At 41.8% G+C, this 20,415-nt stretch overlaps 1 protein-coding gene across 1 annotated transcript; it reads left to right on the top strand.

The window, feature by feature from the left end:
- Positions 1-1,941: 1,941 nt before the first annotated feature.
- Positions 1,942-16,909, top strand: SERPINB5 (serpin family B member 5). The gene is made up of 7 exons (XM_058807771.1): positions 1,942-2,099; positions 7,262-7,436; positions 10,001-10,138; positions 11,130-11,247; positions 12,518-12,660; positions 14,038-14,205; positions 15,431-16,909. Exons 2-7 carry the CDS (start codon positions 7,263-7,265, stop codon positions 15,821-15,823), a joined length of 1,134 nt encoding a protein of 377 aa, XP_058663754.1. The 5' UTR covers positions 1,942-2,099; position 7,262; the 3' UTR covers positions 15,824-16,909.
- The last annotated feature ends 3,506 nt before the right edge of the window (positions 16,910-20,415 follow it).

Below are 20,415 nucleotides of genomic sequence, written 5' to 3'. Positions count from 1 at the left end.
GCAGTAATTACTAGTTTCATGGCACCATGATCAGAATTAATTAATTTCTCAGCACTAACTAGGTCAGACTGAAGGATTCTGTACTGCTACATGGTGCCAGATCTCAGCCATCGCAGAGCAGTTTCCCAGTGAGGTGTACCCCGTGATGTTTACACACCTCCATCTTGGCAATGAAGAGCCCTTTCCCTTTTCCACTGACCAGCCCTTTGAGGCACATACCTATATCTGTATTTCTTGCCTGTCAGTAAGAAGGAAATGGATCTGGTGAGTTGTGCTGTCTCTGTGAAGGCAGTCTGCCTGTTGTCCACCTCCCCACAGCTTATCCAGAAGCTCCCGAGCCACTTCACAGTGACTGTACTTGTTAGACCTGGGTCTTAAAAAAGGTTTGCTTCTGCAGAGATGGCAACACTTGGCTTTAGATTACCTGCAGACATCTGAGAAGAGTCTGGCAGCCAAAATTATTGTGTATTTTCATAAACATTTCCCTTACAGAAAGCTTAATTAGATACACAACAATGATGTTCCAGATGGCACAGTTTAGCCAGCTGGCCTGTATCTTATTTTAATTGCCTAAACATATCCACACCCTGTCTTTGTTATGAATTCAGTTATGGAAAAGGACATGAATTTTAAATTTGCTGTCTGGCAGTGACGGAAGGTGAACTCCATCTGCATCACAGCAAAAAAAAAAAAAAAAAAAATTCATTTGGGTAATAAGAGCTTAGAAGCCTCTTGGAAGGAAACATGGGTAGGACCCAATCAGGATGCTGTGGTGTGGTCTGATTTATGCTCAAAGCAACACAGAAACATGTCATTCCAGAAGGAGATACCATCTCCCCAATTCCCACTGTCACCAAGGGAGTACCATGCTGGTGAAAATGCATCCTTTGGTGTCCTACCCCTTTCATTTGGGCAGCTGGGCGCACCAGCACTTCAAACCTGAAAGCAGATTCAATTATCTTGCTTGTGCTTTTTATAGTCTGAAAATATGCAGGGGCACCTGGGGTTACTGAGGTGTGAACTCGGGCTGTGCCTGTGGTGTGGGGCCATTTCCTCATGGGGACTGAGGGGCAGCCGTGGCCTGCCAGGGGTACTGGCACATCAGTCTGATGTCTCCGCTTTCCACTGCGGAGAGTTCAGCTGCCCAGCCAGGGAATTGTGTGGAGCAGGGGCAGGGCTTGGTAAGGGCAGCATATGTCTTTCAAATTATAGAAAATAGACCTGGTGGGCTGCGCTGGCACCTCTCCCTGTCCCTTTCTTTTCCCACCCTGTCATGTTCATTGGTACTAAGGTGGGCTGTATTTACATGAACCCAGTGGTGCCCAATCTGGAAGTGAAGGGGTGGGATTTTCTGTTCCCTGCCACCTCTGGGCACAGCTGGCAGCAGGGAAGGCTGCTCCCTTGCAGAGGACCTGGCTGCTTATGGGAGGGAGCTTTGCTTTGCAGCAAGAAGATGTTTTCCTTTGAGCATTAACTCCAGTTTGACCTTGAGCTTTTTAGGCAGCCAAACACACACATATGCCTCGTGGGCAGAGTTAAGATACTGCCTTAACGCATATACAGATGCAAAGTGCCCAGCCACACACTTCTACGTGTTTTGGTTTTCTTCTGGGTCTCTTTTTCACGATTACATTTTTTCTGCAAATAGCAGTAATCCCAGTTGGAGTTTCTTGGGGTGCTGGTTTTGCTGAGAAGATCTTTAAGTTGCTCATCAACTCCTGCATTCACTCCTTCATTCGTTTTTGTCTTCTGCCTTTTGTATTGCGCTTGCTGAAGGCAACACACAGGGCTGCTCTTTCCTGCCAGAGCTTGTTGTTGTCTTCAGTGGCTGGGCAGGCAAAGACAACTCTGGTGTGAATCATTTTGCTCCTCCAATGTAGGAGTTGCCATGAAGAATGATTAAGGGAGGGGGAAAAAAAAGCGAGAGTGAGAGGGAGTGTGTGTGTGTGTGCACAAATTGAGGCTGGGAAAGTGGGAGTGGTGTCCATGAGTAGGCAAGTAACAGAGTCTTCTGCTCAGCAAGGTTTCTGCACGGGCAGCTGGTTCTTTGTGCTGTGCTCACTTCATTGATTCGTTTACCAGGATTATAGCCTTGCAAAGTAAGTACAGCTTTTTTCTTTCTCTGATACTTTAATTTATGCTGAGCTAATAGTTAACAAATCTTGGCTGTGAAGCATAATTGCATGGAGGGAGTGGGATAAGGAAATTTGTACCAAAAATGTACATGTGGAATCAAAGAAGCTTTTTTGCCTTCCAAACAACACTGTTTTGGTTTCATTTCAAAACTGCTGCAATTGCTATGCTAGGTTTCTTTCTTTTTGGAAAGATTCATTGGAAGAATGAATAAGATCCGGCAAGTGAGACAGCAAGGGCATTAGGAATTATTAAAATATGGTGGTTTATTGCAAATGGCTATTCCCATATTAGAAAAAGCATGTTGTGTATCATGCCATGAAAATCCTCCATATGCCAAAGTATGATTTAGGTTGGTTTGTAAGCCCCTGCTAGAAAGGAATATTCCTCTCGTTTTCTGAAGAGGTGTGTACACTCTGCTCTGTTTGCTCCGAGTTATTAACCAAGTGACTAATCCACACTTGTTTAAAGTGAAGGACAGGAGCTTAGGCCTAGTAATTACACATTTATTTTCAGTGTGACCATTTAGTTTGAACAGTTCATTGGCTATTGAAGTACAACAAAGCATGTTGCAGTGGCTTGTTTCTCTTTCTTTCCTGGAGTGACTTTCCCCGCTCTGTTGCTGACAGTGCTTTTTCCTCAACCATGAGATGTTCTGGTCCCACATCAGTCTGATGTCTTGCACTCCTCAATGTCTGTTCAGACAAAATTTTGTCCTTGATTTTTATCCAGGTAATTTGCCAGGTGGAGAGTTGTCATTTCTGTAGAAGAAGGAAAGGTTCGGATAAATCTTTTATTTCCTTTGTATAGTATATGCTGAGTAAGAGCTTAAGTAGGGTCGTGTTAAACTCTTGATCTAGTTTCAATATTAATGCCTCACTTGTGAAATTTGCATGTGGGTTATTTTATATAATTCATCCTCTTGGAATTTTGTTTGGACTGGAGAGACTGCAGCACTGGCACTCACAACTCCTGAGATATAAACCAAATATATCCCCCAGGATTGGATAGCCAGCAATGTCTCTGCTTTATCTGCCACAGATGTCTTCTCCTGGAAAGACTGCTTAACCAAGAGAAGAATAACATAAATACTTGGTTCCGCTTTATTGGATTATTCCTGCCATACAACTAACTTGACTTGTCAGACATTTGCACACAGATGTTGCTATTCTTGTGATTGTATTTTTGAATATAAGTTATATTTAGATTTTCCCTTAGTAAGCAGATAGTAAAAAAAGCCTCCCTGTTGGTTTAGTTTGTTTTTTGGGGGGAGGGTGTTTTGTAGTTGTTGTTGAATCCAAGAGTGACTAAGCAAAAATGGTGTCTTATACCAATAAACGAGTTTAAGTTGGATTTTTCTGAACTGGTTCTGTAGCCTTTCAGCTCCCTTCTGTATCTGAAAATGTTTCTTTCACACTGTGACAGTCGCAGTTTTAAATAAAGTTGGGTGGATCGCAAGCTCCAAGTGCTTAGAAGATGCCCCAGTGCTGCAGGCTTTTCTGGAAATGCTGATAGTTTGCTTTCCTGGGAAAGGAGGCACCCAATGAGAATCCTTGCAGCAGGCCTTTTTAAAAATTCATTTTCAGTTTTTTGACTCCTCCCTATTTGAGGGTTCCCTGTGATTACTGGCTCAGGAGCTATGTCTGATTTCTGAGACTGCTAATGGGCAGCTAATGGGCTTTCCTCTCACCGGGAGCCTCAGCCCTTCTCACCTGGCTGGAACTGGCTTTACTGGACTTGCAAGGCTTGGGGTGCTCAAGGCTTTAAAGAGATTTAAGATTTTAAAATATTTAATGCTGTAAATTCTTTTCAGTAATATGAATGTTGTAAGCTCTTAAACATAATATAATGGTCAATATTAAATGGAGAATAAAAAACAGACTGACCAGTTGAAAAAGATGGTGGAATAGAGATTATTCTTTGCTGCCCAGCCAATAATTCAAGGTCAAGGGTGCAACTGAGCTTTTTTCCCCAACAAAATGCCCTGAATGCTCCTTATTTCAATGGTAGCATTGAAAAGAAGAAATTAGAATAGAGAGCTTTGCCACTACCAAACAATTTCACTCTCCTCCAAAGAAGCTTTGAGAGAATCAGCAGTTACTGGATGAACAAAGGTACATAAAAGGTTCACCATGAAATACCTCCTGTTTTTCTCACTGAAAAGAAACATCGAAACTTTATAAAAAATCATCCAATGAATAGTATAAGAGTTACTCATGAGGCCAGAGGAGTTTTTAAGCCATGGTACAGCTTTTAACTGGCATAAGGAAGAAGAAATTAATTCAATTATGTAAAATTTCCTATTTTATTTTCTTACTCTGGATGTCTTGCAACCCAAGGAAGTGAAACACAAGTAGTGCATCTACATCTCAAAGTCAACATTAAGCCAGAAAGGAACAAGTGATACCTTTAATTAGGTATGATTTCATATTGATTTTTACTCTGTAAGGAATATCCAGAGGCCTGAATAGAATAATATCATGCCAGCTAATACTAAATAATATACTCCATTAAAATTAAATTAAACTCCAAATTAAATGTTTTTTGGGTGTATTGCATGACTCATGAGATTTTTTGTATTATTTGTCTTTTTGAGGGTGGTTGATATTTACTGAATGACGCATTCTTGGTTCCCTGGGAAATTTTCCAGTTAGAAATACCTGTGAAGTTAGTACTTGCCCCAAATCTTCAATTTTGGGGGGTGGAGTGGGGTGGGGCAGAGAGAGAGAGAGACTGAGAATCAGACAGAGTATAGGAGTGTATTGTCTGTTCCTGTGAGAATGGTTGAGGTAATGGCAAAGATAAGGCAGGTAGCCTATGCAGGGGAATTTATTTGAGACATGCATGGGCACAAAATAGCCCACATTTGTGATGAGCAATTGCAAGGAGGCATTTAAAGGAAAGATTTTATGTTTGCTTCTTTGCCCCGTTTTTCCAAGTTACTCCCTGATCAGTATTCTCAGTCTTTCAGACTTGTTCTGCCTTTGGCCACTGTCCTGCCTAAAGCTCTCCTCCCTTAAGGTGTGTGCTGAGCCCATGGTTGCTGACAAGCTCGACTTTTCTGCTAATTAGTTGCTCTCATGGCTGAGAAATGGTGTCTGCGTAAGCGAGGCGGGTGGTTGCGGTGCTGGGCTGGCACTGGGTCCTCTCCTACACCCATAAGATCTCTGAGATGTTTCCTGAACCCCGTTGTGACATCAGCCCGATGCATGCTGATGCTGTGAAATGGGATCTCCCATGGAAAATTCCTCTTTACCAAGCAGCTGCCAGAGCACTGGAAGGGAGACAAGTCCAGCCAGACCCATTCTGAATTCTGAGTCTGACAAAACCTCAGGATGTTGCAAACTCTCTGGATTTTCATGTGGGGATAAGTTTCTCCAGTGAAATATATTCAATGTTTGCTATCTTCAAGACAGATTCTTTTTCTTGTTTGATTTTTTTTTTTTTTGTTCCCCTCAGTGGGAGTGGATTTGTTAGCAAACAGTTTGTTGCTAATACCAACAGTCAGAACATTTTGCAGGAGTGCAGGGCTGGTTAGGTGAGCTTTTCAAACTTGGACTTAAAAAGCTTTGGTTTAATGCCACTGTATCTTTTATTAAACTTGATTAAATGCAGTGCATTTCACTAACCTTTTATGCTGCATGTTTTAGCCCAAAACAAACTAGTTGTCAAGTAAAACAATTGCCCTACCTAACAGATACAAGAACATGTATAAGTTAATTAAAATAAAAATAAAGACATTTATTTTGTAAAAGGCTTCTGTAGTCAAACAGGTCTTACGAGTAAATCAAAGTTCTTTCTCTATTGTGTCGCAGGCAAATTACGTGCCCATTCTGTTACTCCCACAAAAAATAGTTATAAAATTTATAACTACTGCAATTTATTTGGAAGTCATTACTACTGTCAAGTACCACAGCTGCTCTGAAGTGTCTCTGTACAATGGTGTCAGATGTTCAGCTTCATTTGGGCAGCATAACACATGCAAAAATTTCCATTTCCTTTCTGTCCCTGTCAATAGCTTTGATGGAGCCATTTAGCACTAGTTTAAACAGTTTCCTTTTTTTTTAGGGATACATGGTATTGGGGGCATGGTACTGCCAAATTCACTATACCAAAGGGGTCATCTTCTGTGTGACTGCTGGTCTAAAGCCAGAATTGTGCTATTGACTGAAATTCTGGGGCTCACCCTTCTTGGCTTGAATCTACACAAATGTGCTCATATGAAAGTGCAACTTTGGGTATGTGAAAGCAGCCTGGAAGATGGGAATAGTCTCTGGCTTTCCCAGAGCATGGACAGTAGCAATTGTGCCTTGCCTTTCCTGACTGCACAGGTCATGTAACACCCCTGTGGTATCTGCAGTTACTGAGAGTGGTTAGGAAAATCTTTGAGTTAAAATGGTGCCAGTGATGGGTGGGCACACGGCAGAATTTTTTAGAAGGCCTCCTTTAAGTTTCTAAAATAATCTCAACATACAGGACCAGACAGTTTTCTGGAGACTTCTGGCAAGGCCGGGGATAATCAACCCCAAGAGGAGGGACATGTACCAAAGCTAAAGGTTTAATGGACAATTAGCCATTAAGCAAGATGGAGAAGTTATGAGACCATTAAAGACCTGTCTGAGAGCCAGGAGATCCCAGAGCATAGGTGAATTACCTTCTGAGTCGGCACTTTTTAAGAGTATCAATTAAAAACAAATTAAATTCATATATGATCCAGTTTGACTCAGTGTGTGTGGGTCAGATTGTCTCAAGTGCTTCTGATAATACTGGCTCTTCATAACACGTGGCATTGCCTGCTGTCACTTGAAGATGATGGCTATTACTGAACCTCTCCTCTCCTCTCCTCTCCTCTCCTCTCCTCTCCTCTCCTCTCCTCTCCTCTCCTCTCCTCTCCTCTCCTCTCCTCTCCTCTCCTCTCCTCTCCTCTCCTCTCCTCTCCTCTCCTCTCCTCTCCTCTCCTCTCCTCTCCTCTCCTCTCCTCTCCTCTCCTCTTCCATCCTGAAAGTCCAAGATGCCCAGTCCAGATCCTGGTGCCAGCCTCTTTCAGTGCTCTGACCCAGCCCCACCACAGCAAGAACTGGAATTACAGACTAAGTGAGTCATCTCTCCTTTCTCTTTTCCATTTCAGGATGACAATGGATGCTCTGCAACTAGCAAACACTGCCTTTGCAGTTGATATGTTCAAAAAGCTATGTGAGAAGGACAAAACAGCCAACATTATTTTTTCCCCACTATGCACCTCAACGTCTCTGGCTCTGGCATACAAAGCTACAAAAGGTGATACTGCAGAGCAGATGAAACAGGTAAGTTGTCAGCAGCCTGTTCTGTGGCTGCAAAGTTATATGGCTGTTGTAGGGCTCTTATTAACTCCTGTTAACGTTCTCCTGGATGTCTGGTTGCCTTGTAAGAAAGACTTCAAATTATCCATCTGAATTTCTTGAATAGTTCCACACTCCATGGCCCTGCACAACAAAAGGGTGAAACTCTGTCTTAGATCACTGCATGGATCTCTGTCCAGATCACTACATTTTCTACATACCTGTTTTTTCATTATTCAAAAACGCTTAAGCTTTAGAGAATTGAAAATGATTTTGCCACTGCTGTCAGCAGCAAGTATTTGTAGCAGCCCTGTCACTGACTTTTCCCCTTTCTCCCACAATACTGTAAAGAGGAGATGGATAGAGTAGAAGGGGCACAATTTAGTCCATGTTTCTCCTTTCAAGCAGCTCATGGTGTTCAAGGGGTTTCCAGCATCGTGATCCAGCATGGCAGTCATGATTCAATCAGTTTATGTGGTGCAGGGAGTGAGCCCTCCAGCCTTGTCTGCTGCCTCTGTGTAAGCAGAGATTGAGCTGGATCCTTTTAATCCCAGTGAGGGTCCCCACAGTTTCTGCAGTTACCTAAAGGTTCATGAAATGCAAATTAAATATACAATTGTATGCTGATTATCACCTGGCTCTGAAAGACTCTCTGTATATTTGAATGTATTTTCCCTCCTTTGGAAATTCCTCCATGTAGTTTCTCATTCACTGAAAGTACCTCTGAGCACAGCCTTCTGTGCTCCTACTTATGCCACAGATTACAGGAATCTTGTGCTGTTCACAGAGCTGCACAGCAATATGTCCATGAAAGTCATAGAATCATGGAATGATTTCTGTGGGAAGGGATCTTAAATCTCCATGCTCCAGGCAGGAACATCTTCCACTAGAGCAGATTGCTCCAGACCCTATCCAACCTGGCATTGCAGACTTTTGGGGATGGATCCTGTAAGCTCTGCACATTTTTCCAAACAGTATTAAAAAAAAAAAAAATTAAATTTAAATTTAAATGGTACCCTGCAGCTCCCTTACCATTTCAAAATTCAAGTGTTGTCTTTCTGGTGGGAAAGTTAAAAATATTACCCTGCCCTTATTTCGCTTTCACTTGTGTCTGCAATTTGCTTTGAACCATTCCATAATAACAAGTTAACCTGCACCTCCTCAAGTGGAGCTCTGTTACACAAGCGCACTTGTGTTTCATATTTCTCTAGTGGTATTTAAAAAGTGCTGACTACAGATGCTAAGGAGAGCTTGGTATGCTTTTAAGTGTAATATCTCCTATTTTCCATGTCTCTTGTAGCTTCTGCTTTCCCCTGAGTTTGTGCTTGGGTTTTAAATACTAGGTACAAAAGGAGCCAGATTGGCAGCTGTACTCTGGAACATTGGTTAACAAACTTGTGCCAAAAATTCTTTCAGGTAGAGAAACTGCAGTAGCTTTCTCCTCCAACCTAGTTCCCAGGCACAGAAGCTTCCTGCACCTAACATGCAAAGAGATAAAACTGTTGGAGGAAAAGGAAATAAGTTGAGAAAATTGTTTCTAAGGAGATGGAGTTGGCTATGACAGCTGTGCTGCTGCTGTAATGGGAGTTTATTTCCTTCTGCTCCCACTGACCAAGGAGAGGGGAGGTTATGGAAGGGTGATTATGGCAGAGCAGCAATTTTGTCTGTGAAGATGTGATGTGTTCTGGGAGAAAGAGCAGTAGTGATGTACAAAAGGGAAAGAAGGTCACAAGTGCCTGCTGTGCTTCATAAGGCAATTTGAGGCAGTGAGGTGGGTGGACAGGCTTCCTTTAATGAAACAGCCACCATCAAAGAGCCTGTAATAAGTAGGCATCAAAAGTTGAATTCATATTTATAGGGTTATTTCCAAACAAAGGCATCATTATCCCAGTATTTCGTAGAACTGGACTTGTCGTTCCCAGGAGTTGGGAGGTAGCCATGTGTGGGTCAGCAGCCCTGCCCATGCTTGGACTCTGCCTACAAAACCAAACACAGTTATCTTTATCTGATCAGTTTTTGCTGAAATGTCATGTGATGTCACGTATTAGTCACAGCAGTCAGAAAACTTGATGATCTGTCAAGCATTTTTAAAGGTATAGCCCAGTTCTGGAAAGGAGATTATCTGGGACCCTCTCACAAGCTCTGTCCTAAAAGCTTCAGGATTTTGGGTGGGAATGTAAGTTTGACAAAAGCATTATGACTCCATACTATGGAGTTTTAGTTCAATAAGTTATATCAGCAGCATGAACAGCTCTATTGGTTTCTTTGGATTGCTCATAGGAAAGAAATGCATTTGGTGAAAGTTCTGGTAGGATCAGGTTTTTAGATTTATGTGAGCATGTCAAATACAGAAATGATTTTTGAGTAACAAAAGTGAGAGGCTCTGTCATTAGCTTAAATAAAAAAAGCAACAGCTCTGGTCACAAACGAACATTTTTTGCTTAGCTGTTAGGAATGTTTAGATGATGATGATAATAATAATAATAATAATAATAATAATAATAATAATAATAAAAGATGTTTAGTGTTTTATCATTTTAACTTAACAGGTGCTCCATTTACAAGATGTCAAAGATGTTTCTTTTGGGTTTCAAACAATAACTTCAGATGTTTCCAAACTCAGCTCTTTCTTTGCACTGAAAATGGTTAAACGGCTCTTTGTAGACAAGTCTCTCAATCCTACCACGGTAAGTACTGCAGGAAAACCCTGGTGTTATGAATTACTTGGCCATCATGTGGATGAATTATGGTGTCAGACCATATGTTATTTAAAATTAATTCTTGTACTTTTGGTTGTTGGTTGACTGGACTCAAATGATAAACAGCATAATGTTGCCTGCTGCCATAATGGTTTGTGGGAGGATAGATGAGTCTGCTGCTTGACCCCAAGCTGTGCAACTCTTACAACACTTTTAATTCTTTCATTACTATGCTTTAGGTCAGTAGCAAGTTTGGTTTTGAATGCAACATAACTTCTATGCCACATCAAAGTCTTTGCATTGCAAGTATGAGTGAAAATGAGTATAAAAAAAAATTGGTAGTGCAAGTGTATGTCCAATGCACACACCCAAGTAATTATTGCAAAAGCTTCAGTGAAGCTTTGAGAAGGCCGAAGCCTGACTATTGAAGCAACGCAAGTGAAGAAGGTGATGTTTGGCCTTTTAACTTATGAACTTTGCAAAAAACTGACAAGAATGCTCTGTGTGTTGGATTTTTTCCCCCCCAAAATTGTCTCTGAGTAGAGTCCCAAGCAAGGACAACATCAGCCTGAGAGAGGTGTTTCAGAAAACTCAACAAGCTGCAGTGATGCTGTGATCAGATCACCGGCAGTTCAGCCTGTGCTGCAGCAAGCCAGGACCCAGGGCAATGAGTGTCTTCCCTGGTGAGGACAGATGTGATGGGAGCAGACTGTGGCCTCTGTCTCAGTCTTGCTCAGGCCTGGACTGAGGGTTGTTCTATGCTGTAAACTGGCAACATGGTCACTGCTGCAATATCAAAGTTACTGTACTGCTGATGTAGCACCACTGGTCTGAAAACCTTGGGAGGGATGCACTGGATGCATCACTGTCTGTCCTTGTTGTCTCCTGCAGTTATTTAATACCTTTCCTCAAACAAAAATGAACTCCTCAACTACCCAATGGAACTTAACTAAGGTAACTGGTTACTTGTGTCTTTCAGGACTTTGTCAACTCCACAAAGAGACCTTTTCCTTCTGAACTGGAATTAGTGGAGTTCAAAGAAAAAACTGAGGAAACCCGAGAAAAGATCAACAAATCCCTTTCAGAGCTGACTGATGGTGGGTACAGCTTAACCTTGGGAATGCTGTTTGCCTCTTTGGAGAAAGATCTTTATCCTTGTGACACCTCTTTAGGAGTAAATACATAGTGAAAGAAGACTAGGCCTACTATTTGGATTCATGAGGATTAGCAGCACTGACTTCACTGCTGCAGCGCTTCTGAAGGTGGAAGTGTGAGATTGACCTTGAATTAGCCTTGGGGAAAGCTGCTCACATTTGACTGCAGCAGGATGGGCTGGGAGAATGACAGGTCCTGGCTGTGGAGCATCACAACATGAAAAACCAAAACATCCAACCCTCTAATTCCTTTAAAACCTTCATTGTAATGGGAAGTACTCGTTGGACTCTGAGTTTCAGGCTGTTAATTACTGTCTCAGCTGCTGTTGCCAGCAAGGGTGCCACAAGCAGGTGTGGGTGTCTCATTTGCCACCTTGTGGAAGCCCTGGCAGAGGTGGCCCTGGGGTTGGTTGCCACCTGTTGCCCTCGTGTGGTGCAAATATGGAAAGCCAACAAATTCTCTGGTGGTAGCTCAATGCATCACTTCCATGCAAGCTTACAAACTTTCCTCTGTCACCATCTTACCTGTGAATATGGAAACACCACGCACGAGTCTGCTCCTTCCCAGGCTGGCACAGGTGCCCACGGGGGAGCACCTGGCCTTGCCTGGGCAGCTCCAACACAGGACTTGCCTTCCCAGTGCTCTGAATTCACGGTCATTTATGGCAGTGCTTGAACCAGTCTAAAACAGAGAGAATGGGTCATGGAATTTACATCCTCTTTTGAACTTTGTAGTGGTATTTGGATATTAACTGTAATCAAAGCAGCATTTTTTTTTTTTTATCCTGGTTATTTTATTCTTGTGTATCAGTCTAGAAAAGAGTAGCTGCTAATTTGAAGCTACCCTTCAAGTCTTGCTCTCCAAATAAGAAAGTGTTTTTTCACTTAAACCTGTTGAATTTCACTGAAAACTCAGCACCTTCTTTAAGGTACTGAACAAAAGCAGGAGATTTAGTTTTCATTACATCTAATATAAACCAACAAAACATGTCATTTAGAAGATCTGCCTTGAACCCAAGCCCCACATCAAAAATTAAGCTGCAATTTTAAGTAAATGCTCCTTTTTGTAATTTTCCATTAGAAAGAAAATCTTTTATCTCTGAGATGCAGGACACAAATGTGCTTAGTTCAGTGAAATGTTACCATATTCACTTAAAGCAATTGATATATTGCTAATGTAATGTATTAACAATCATCTTAAATCTGTTCACAGGAAAAATGGAGAATGTTTTGAATGAGGATAGTGTAAGTGACCAGACTCAGATCCTTTTAGTTAATGCTGCTTACTTTGTCACAAACTGGATGAAGAAGTTCCCAGAGGCAGAGATCAAAGAATGTCCTTTTAAAGTCAACAAGGTAAGTTCTGGGAAAAAAGAAAAAAAAAAGAAAAAGAAAAGTACTGTTTTCTCTCCCGAAAATGCAAACTTTGAGCTAAGGAAGTCCCAATAAGAGGAAATGAGAAATATGTATTGCTATGGCATTCTTAGACTCTATCTAATCTTACCCAGTGTTTCAAGGGTCCCAGATTGTCCTGGGAGTATGTTAAGACAACATGAGCTGAGTACAAGTGGTCAGAAGCAGCTGTTGCCTGCAAGGAGATGCAAATTCTCATGGGTAGCTTTTTCCAAGAGATTGGAAGGTTGCAGGTACCAGAGGCTGCATCCAAAATCCAGCAGAGGTGAAGCACATTGCATTTCTTGAGCTGGTGAAATGTGTACAGTTGTGTCATCTCTTTGATTACGTCCCTTAGGTGCCTGGCCCTGTGTTTTCCTCTTCAGAGATGTCATCCCATCATTCTCCCTCTTTCCAGTCAGGCTCAGGGCTGCAGCTCCCTGCATGTCAGTCCTGCTGAGCCACGAGGTCCATGTGGGAGCAGCACCTGTGGCTGGTGCATTCAGGACTCTGTGACCAGTGATGAAGATTGTAGTCAGAAAACTTACAAGATATAAAACTGCACAACGTTTGTGAGATAAAGAGATTATATTCCAAATATACACTGACACACACATAGAGATGCATAAACAAAGTTGGACTTTCAGGTTCTCTGAAAATATTCATAAATTACCTCATCAGCCAATAGTTCCAGGTAAAAAGTTTTTTAAATCACACAATCAACACTAAAATTTTTAAGTGAAATATCTCAAGATTTTTTTCCCTAAAGTAACATTTTTCTGCTGAATTTGAATTTGAACACTTTCATGTGGACGGAACTATTTTAAAGTCTTCCCTAGAAAATAAAGTGTTTTGTTTTGTCTGTTTGATTTCATTCAAAAGCAAAGACTTAGAGATTTAGGTAAGCCTGAAATTTCTTCTGATGCTGTTTCTACTCCTGAACCAAAATATCAATTATTGGAATGAACAACTTGACCTTCACTATTGAGCAGTGCTCAGTGCTTGACACTTGCTAGCATTACAACACCCTGTAGACAGTGTAGTTGGTTTTACTCAGTGAAAAGGCATGAAGGGCTACCAATATTAGATAAATTTCTCTTTTAAGGCACATCCCCCATATGCTGCTATTGTATTAAGTAGAATTCTCTTCCACTTTTCTTTGGAAAGCTGCCTACTGTAAAAAGCCAACTCTGGCTGCTGCTTTCATTACCTGTGAAAGCCAACAAATTCCCTGGTGGTTACTCAATGTATCCCTTCCATGCAAGTTTACAAACTTTTCTCTGTCACTATCTTATCTCTGAATTAAAACTAATGACAGATTGTTTCCTCTGTGTTTTGCAGACTGAAACTAAGCCAGTGCAGATGATGAATCTGGAAGCTACTTTTTGCCTGGGCTATGTAAAAGATTTAAATGTTGCCATCCTTGAGCTCCCATGCCTTAACAAACATATAAGCATGCTCATTCTCCTGCCCAAAGAGATTGAGGATGAGACCACTGGCTTGGAGAAGGTGAGAGAAAAAAATATAATTGCTGTGATACTTCCCTTGGAAACAGCCCATATAATGCCATAGGTCTATGGAAGGTTTTTGTTATTTAGAAGCAATGCATGAGGAAACACAAAGTAACTTTCCTGTGAATTTACCATCTCATTCTGCTTCTCTGTTCCTCCTCTCATATTTGTGGCATCATCGTTTTCACTGTGTCCCGTGGGAGGTTGTATGTGAGGTTTTGCTCGAGATAGGGAATGCACAGAAAACAGTGTTAAGTGCAGAAGGTGCTTTTTTTCTGGTATCCTTATTGTTTTTCATGTGTACATGATTTATTTTACGAAGGTCTTATACTTCTCCAAGTTTTAATTTTGAGCAGAGATGCCTGCAAATGAGCCATTTTTATTTACCAATTGCACATAAATATGAAAATTAATATGGCATTTCTTGAAGATCAACAATTTCTTATGTCATTTCTCTATGAAAATTTTACGACACGTTTTCACCTCTATTCAAAGTTTATTAAGGACTAAGTAATTAATAATATTAATTAATAGTAAAGTTATTTAAGGATTGAAAGATTGATGATCACTTAAGTCTCCTTTGTAATTTGCTGCAACTGGCCACAAATTTTAAAGGCAGGAAACATCTGTCTTTGCAGCTGTAAGATGCTTTTATATGTTGGAGTAAATTACAGAACACACCTATCATAAAATGCAAGTAAGGCCTTTCGTGATACCAATTTGTTGTGGCCCCACATTCTGCCTCCTCCCTTTCCAGTTTTAAAAAAATTGCTTGAACAGCTGCATGTTTGATTGAGATCAGGCTCTGGGTTTGGATTTTGTATCCCAAATACCAGCAATTTCAGTATTCCTTAGAGTCAGGAATAAAGACTTTTGGATCTCTGCCAGTTGGCCAGGTGTAACCTGGGTAGGGACTGTCTTCCTCAGGTTCCTTCATATGGCTGCTGAGGTGATTGCTTATCAAAAGCTTGCCAGAGCATGCACACGCAGAAGAGTTGCTCCAGAGGCCTGTCCTATGGATTAAATCGTACTTGAATAATATAACTGGGAGTATGTTAAGCCTGAATGCTATAGTTGTGAATTCAAAAACAAAAATTGCCTTTGGACTTTATTTTTTGGAGGGTTAGGAGTGAGAAGTTCAGGAATGGTCTTTTTTTTCTCCTTTCACTTTTCTGAGACTGCTCACTAATTTCCTTTTGTTTTTTTTTTTTTTATGTTTTCAGCTGGAAAAGGCACTGACCCCTGAGACATTATTACAGTGGACGAATCCCAGCATGATGGCCAACACCAAAGTGAATGTATTTCTTCCAAAGTTTAACGTGGAAGTTGACTATGACCTGAAGCCACTTCTGGAAAGCCTGGGAATGACAAATATCTTCAATGAAAGCACATCAGATTTCTCTGAGATGTGTGAGACAAAAGGTGTGGTTGTGTCAAAGGTCATCCATAAAGTCTCCTTGGAAGTCAATGAACAAGGTGGTGACTCCCGAGAGGTACCTGGATATCGGATTCTGCAGCACAAAGATGAATTTAAAGCTGACCATCCATTTATCTTTTTGTTTAGACACAACAAAACTCGCAACATGATTCTTTCAGGCCGATTCTGTTCTCCTTAAGCGGGGTGTGTTCATTACAAAAAAAGCACAATTATATTTGTGGTGGTGCACACTCCTGTAAAGCTTTTCTTCCTGACTATCACCTTTGAAAGGAAATCTAAGAGGTTCATATATTGGCTGAGTAATACAATGTACTCTACATATGCAGCAGAACTAGGTTCTCTCCTTTTGTTTCCTCCCCTTTAGCGGAATAATTTCCACTGTGAAGAACACACCATATTTTATTGAGAAGTATCCCAGCTTCAGCAACAAGAACATTTTGTTCCTCTGTGACACTTCTTTCCCCAAATGAAGTGAGAGCCTGATTTGAGATAGCTCAGGAGCTGGAAGAGGCTCTAGGAAGAAGAGCTGCATTCCTACTCCCTGGTGAAACCTCTCTCTCTCGTGACTCACACTCTCTGGATTCCTAATACCTAAAAGGGGAAATATGGACATGTGGTATGATCTCCCTCTGTACCTGACCACACTCTGGTGGTCCAGGGTGCCTTACCAGACCCTGCCAGCACCCACTGAAGAAGTGGACAAGTTCTGCAGCATAGCTACAACAGTTCAGGCTGGCATCAGGATTTGCATCTGTGAAACAGCAGCCACACTGAGGCCTATGGACACCAGAGGCAAAAGCCATGGGGACAGTATGTGTTCCCAGAAGACTCTTCAGCATGAAGCTCCCAGACTGGGGAGGTTGAACTCTGCTGTGTGGCCTTTTTTGATTCATTCCCTTCAGACATGGAAGTTGGGACAAGAGGAATCTTGTTGTATATATCCTAAGGAAAAGAACATTATGCAAATCAAGGATAGAACACTTGGATTAATACTGGAAGTGACACACTTCTCATGCACAGATTATCTGCCATTTCTAGCTCTGGATTCCGCATTAAGGAAATTCCTTACAGTTATTCAATGTCTAAGGCATGAGAAAGAAATAAGGACTTCAACTTGACTGAAATTAACATTGTAATTACTAGTCTTAAAATTCCATAAGAGATTATGGTAATCAGATTTCATTTCTATCTAAAGACTGCCTGCTGCATATGTTCAGTACTTGTTTGCCTAAATACTGTTCAGAATAAAGCACTATAAAACCTGTGTCAAATGTACAATACCTCCAGTGTCAGTCTGTGTGCTCATTGACAGTGTCAGTGTTCACGCCTGACTTCCAATAAATTACAGGAATGGAAATAAGCAGATTCACTTAGGCCACAAAGTCAAAATAACAAAAAAAGCAACTAAGTGAATGTCTGGATTGCCCTTCTGATACACATGATGATAGTTCCCAGTCAGGACTATGTTACTAGGTGGTAAGGATACATGCAGAATTCAATTATGTATCCTGAAAAGAAGGAAGGATTCTAGTTGAGAAATCCTCTTGGTGCCTCAGGTCTGAAGGAAACTGGAAAGAGATCTCTAAATGAGAACACACAACAACTCCTAATATGCATACTTTCAACATCAGAGCACTGTTTATTGTGAATTTAGAGACAGGAGATCTGTTTTGATTCTTGAACTTAACAACCCATGAGTGTCACTCGTGTGCCGGGGTTGGGGCAGGAACAGCGAGAGGCAGGGCTGTAGCAAAGGCCAAGAAGGCTTCATTCAAAAGAACCACACGGTTTTTATAGAGCGGTACAATTGATTCTATTCTATTGGCTAACTAACAGAAGCATCTTTCTCACACACTGTCTTTGAGAGGAACAGAAAAATAAAGTAGAAAAACACTGCCTGTATATTGTTTAGAGTCAACAAGTTATCACATCTTTCCAGCTCCCTAAAATTTCTCACAAGCCGCTTTGAGAAACACTTGCCGTTTCTCTCTCTCTGTCCCATGGCATCCACACATGAGAAGCCTTTAGTCACAATAATTCAGTAGTTTTCTCAGAGGACCTTTAATGGTTTCTAAGACATTTTAGTGCCAGAGGGTTAACTGGGGTCTTTGGCCCATATCTTTGAGGGTACTGAGGAGACTAACTTGGATCAAAAACAATGGGAGGTGAGACCCTGTGGATCTCTGGGGGTCTTTGTTGATATGCATCAGATGTTTAGACACAAGGATAGTGGTCAGAAAAATAAAAAATACAATTTATGTGAGCCCATCCTGTCCGAGAAGGACTTAGCTGCAAAATCTTTACTGGCTCAATTTCAGTGATACCTGAAAGACTGGTAATGATTGATACACCCCAGCATGTCTGATCTGCTCTGGAGGCTTGGATTAGTTGTATCCAGGGCTATTGTCACTGTGGCTTCTACTGGTTCTCCTGTAGGAGGTGGATCAGGACATTTTGCATGGGGTTGGTGACCAAGCAGCTGCACAGGCAGTCCATGCATAGCGGAGAGGGACTGTACACTTTGTGCTTGGGCACTGACTCTTTGTCAGGGGGTTCCAGTTGCCCAGCAAGCCATTTCACACTTGCTGCTACAGCTCTGCTGCTCTGCTAGACTGATGAAAACCTCTGGCAGATTGTCCCAACCCTCTTTTCCTTCCTGGATGAGATTTCCTAAAAGAGAAAAACTCAGACATTGCTTTCTCATTTTTTTTAGGTTCTGAAAACATTCCAATTCAGGAGCAAGTCTTAATTTAATGGAAGCTGTAGTCTGTTTAAATGCAGATCCGAGGATTTGGCGTATCCCCACAAATTTATGACACCATTCTTCTCCTTGTGATAGCTTGGCCAGGAAGGGTTATCCCATGAAAGCAGAGAGGAACACTGCTTCAGGGTGGGGCCCATCTTTCTCCACCTGCTGACTAATTCCAAGGTATCCCAGCCTGTGCAAGGCAAGCAGATGTTGGAGATACAAAGCTGTCTTGGCCCACACAAAGCAAACTCACTTATTGGTTATTTATGAAGAGGGTGGCTTGCTCATGAAAACCTCAGGTTCATTTTTCACTTCTGCCTCTTCTCGCTGCCAGTCCCAATGTGAAGCTTTTCCACCTTGCAGCATGACAGGGAGAAGTATCCCTGAAGTTCCTGTTGCTGTGAGAAACCATGTTACAGTCTACTATTTTCATTCTACCCGTGCTGTCCTCTGGGTCTTGGGCAAGACCTTGCCTGGGAGGACGTGGGAAAGCATGTGTGGGAGTTTGTGTGCAGGAGCTGTGATGCGCTGGGAGGTGTTGGTCACAATGGAGGGAGTGAGCATAGCTGAGGGCTTGCTCAGAGTGACAGGGTGCTCCACCTCACCTTGCAGCACGGCATTGCTATCCAGTGATGGATGGTGCCCAAAACCAGCAAGCTGTGGCTGGCTTTGGCAGCAACACGAAGATGAATTTAATGCAAACTGCGGGGCTGTGTGCCCGCTCACCTTATCCCTTGCCCACCTGCACAGGCACTGCCTGCTCCTTACTCCCAGCATTTGGTAGAGAAGGGACACATCCCAATGTCTTGTGGTGGCAAAAGTGGTTTGTGGGGAAGTTCTGAACCTTGACAAATGCAACTTAGGGCCAATTTGCCCCACTGGAAAAGCAGTACATTTTGGTGAATATGCTGTCCTAAGGGCTTAAAAAAGAGAGAATTTGCACCTACATTGACATTTGCACCTACATTGACATTTTCTGAGGCAAAGCAGTTGAGCAGATGCCAGGGAAGTTCTGAGGGAATATATAAGAGGGCAAGCAAAATAAATCAGTGGAGGAATGATGTCAATATAGAAGGAAAGGAGAAAATAGAAATTGGAAGAAGGAAAATCTTGCAAGATACTCAAAATACTTAGGTTGTCACTGGAAATATGCATGGATTAGAAAAGCGTCAGAAGATACATGGTAAGGCAATGTTCATAAATAAATAAATTTTTAAAATAAAGAAAGAACTGAGAAAGAAGACTAAGGAGCTCTACAGAAACATGCAGGAAGAAAAAAAAAACAGAAACAAGGAAGTGAATGGCAAATGGAAGCAAAAAAGGAAGGAAAAGAACTGAGGTAATGAGAATGGTAATTTTATCCTCGTATCTTCCATTGCTTATGGGTTCCTGTTTTCAGATGAGTACTGGAGCACTGGAGCTTGGCCAGCAGGGCTGATACCTTGGCAGAGGAGTGGGGAACAGCAAAGCTGGATGTGCTGTGCCTAAAGAAGAGGGTGGTCCAGCTTCTGCACTGGAAGGGAAATGTGGGTAGGCAAGATGGTGCTGAGGGCCTTCTTCCTCTTTCCTGCTCACCATGTTTGATCCTATAAATATGCTATGAATCCAAAGCCAGTTTTATGCTTTGTAGGAAGAAAGAAGAGGTGAGAGAGAAAAGACATAAAATTTTTGGTGTTTCAAAGCCACATACAACCCTAGTTTATCTCTGATCTCTGAGTCCAGCTGCCATAACCCAGTGTTGCAGCTGAGTTCACTGGTAATGATCAGAGATCAAACAATGTGCTACTGCAGCTCTGTGCTTCCCATCTCTTTTCTTCCTTCTCACTTCATGCTGAAGACTTAACCTCAGTGATCAACCACTCCTGGCCTTCTTTTATTCTTGACTCCAGTGATTTAAGATTTAAAAGAATACCCCCTGGCTGGGGATTCCTGTTACAGTTCAAGGAAATATTTCTTGCCTTCTCTAATTAAGCTCCTTCCACGCATATAATGCCAGCTCCTTACCTGAGAGGGAGAGATGG

This window comes from Ammospiza caudacuta, chromosome 1 (genome assembly GCF_027887145.1).
Source record: "Ammospiza caudacuta isolate bAmmCau1 chromosome 1, bAmmCau1.pri, whole genome shotgun sequence".
Classification (NCBI taxonomy): domain Eukaryota; kingdom Metazoa; phylum Chordata; class Aves; order Passeriformes; family Passerellidae; genus Ammospiza; species Ammospiza caudacuta.
The sequence above is the reverse complement of the archived record's forward strand: the minus strand, read 5'-3'. Positions and strand labels throughout refer to the sequence as shown.

What these genes read in the sequence shown, in the direction of transcription:
- SERPINB5 (XM_058807771.1), top strand. Translation starts at nt 7,263, where the DNA reads ATGACAATGGATGCTCTGCAACTAGCAAACACTGCCTTTGCAGTTGAT. An exon ending in CTGCAGAGCAGATGAAACAG is followed by an intron (nt 7,437 to 10,000) that starts GTAAGTTGTCAG and finishes TTAACTTAACAG; the next exon opens with GTGCTCCATTTACAAGATGT. An exon ending in CCTTTCAGAGCTGACTGATG is followed by an intron (nt 11,248 to 12,517) that starts GTGGGTACAGCT and finishes ATCTGTTCACAG; the next exon opens with GAAAAATGGAGAATGTTTTG.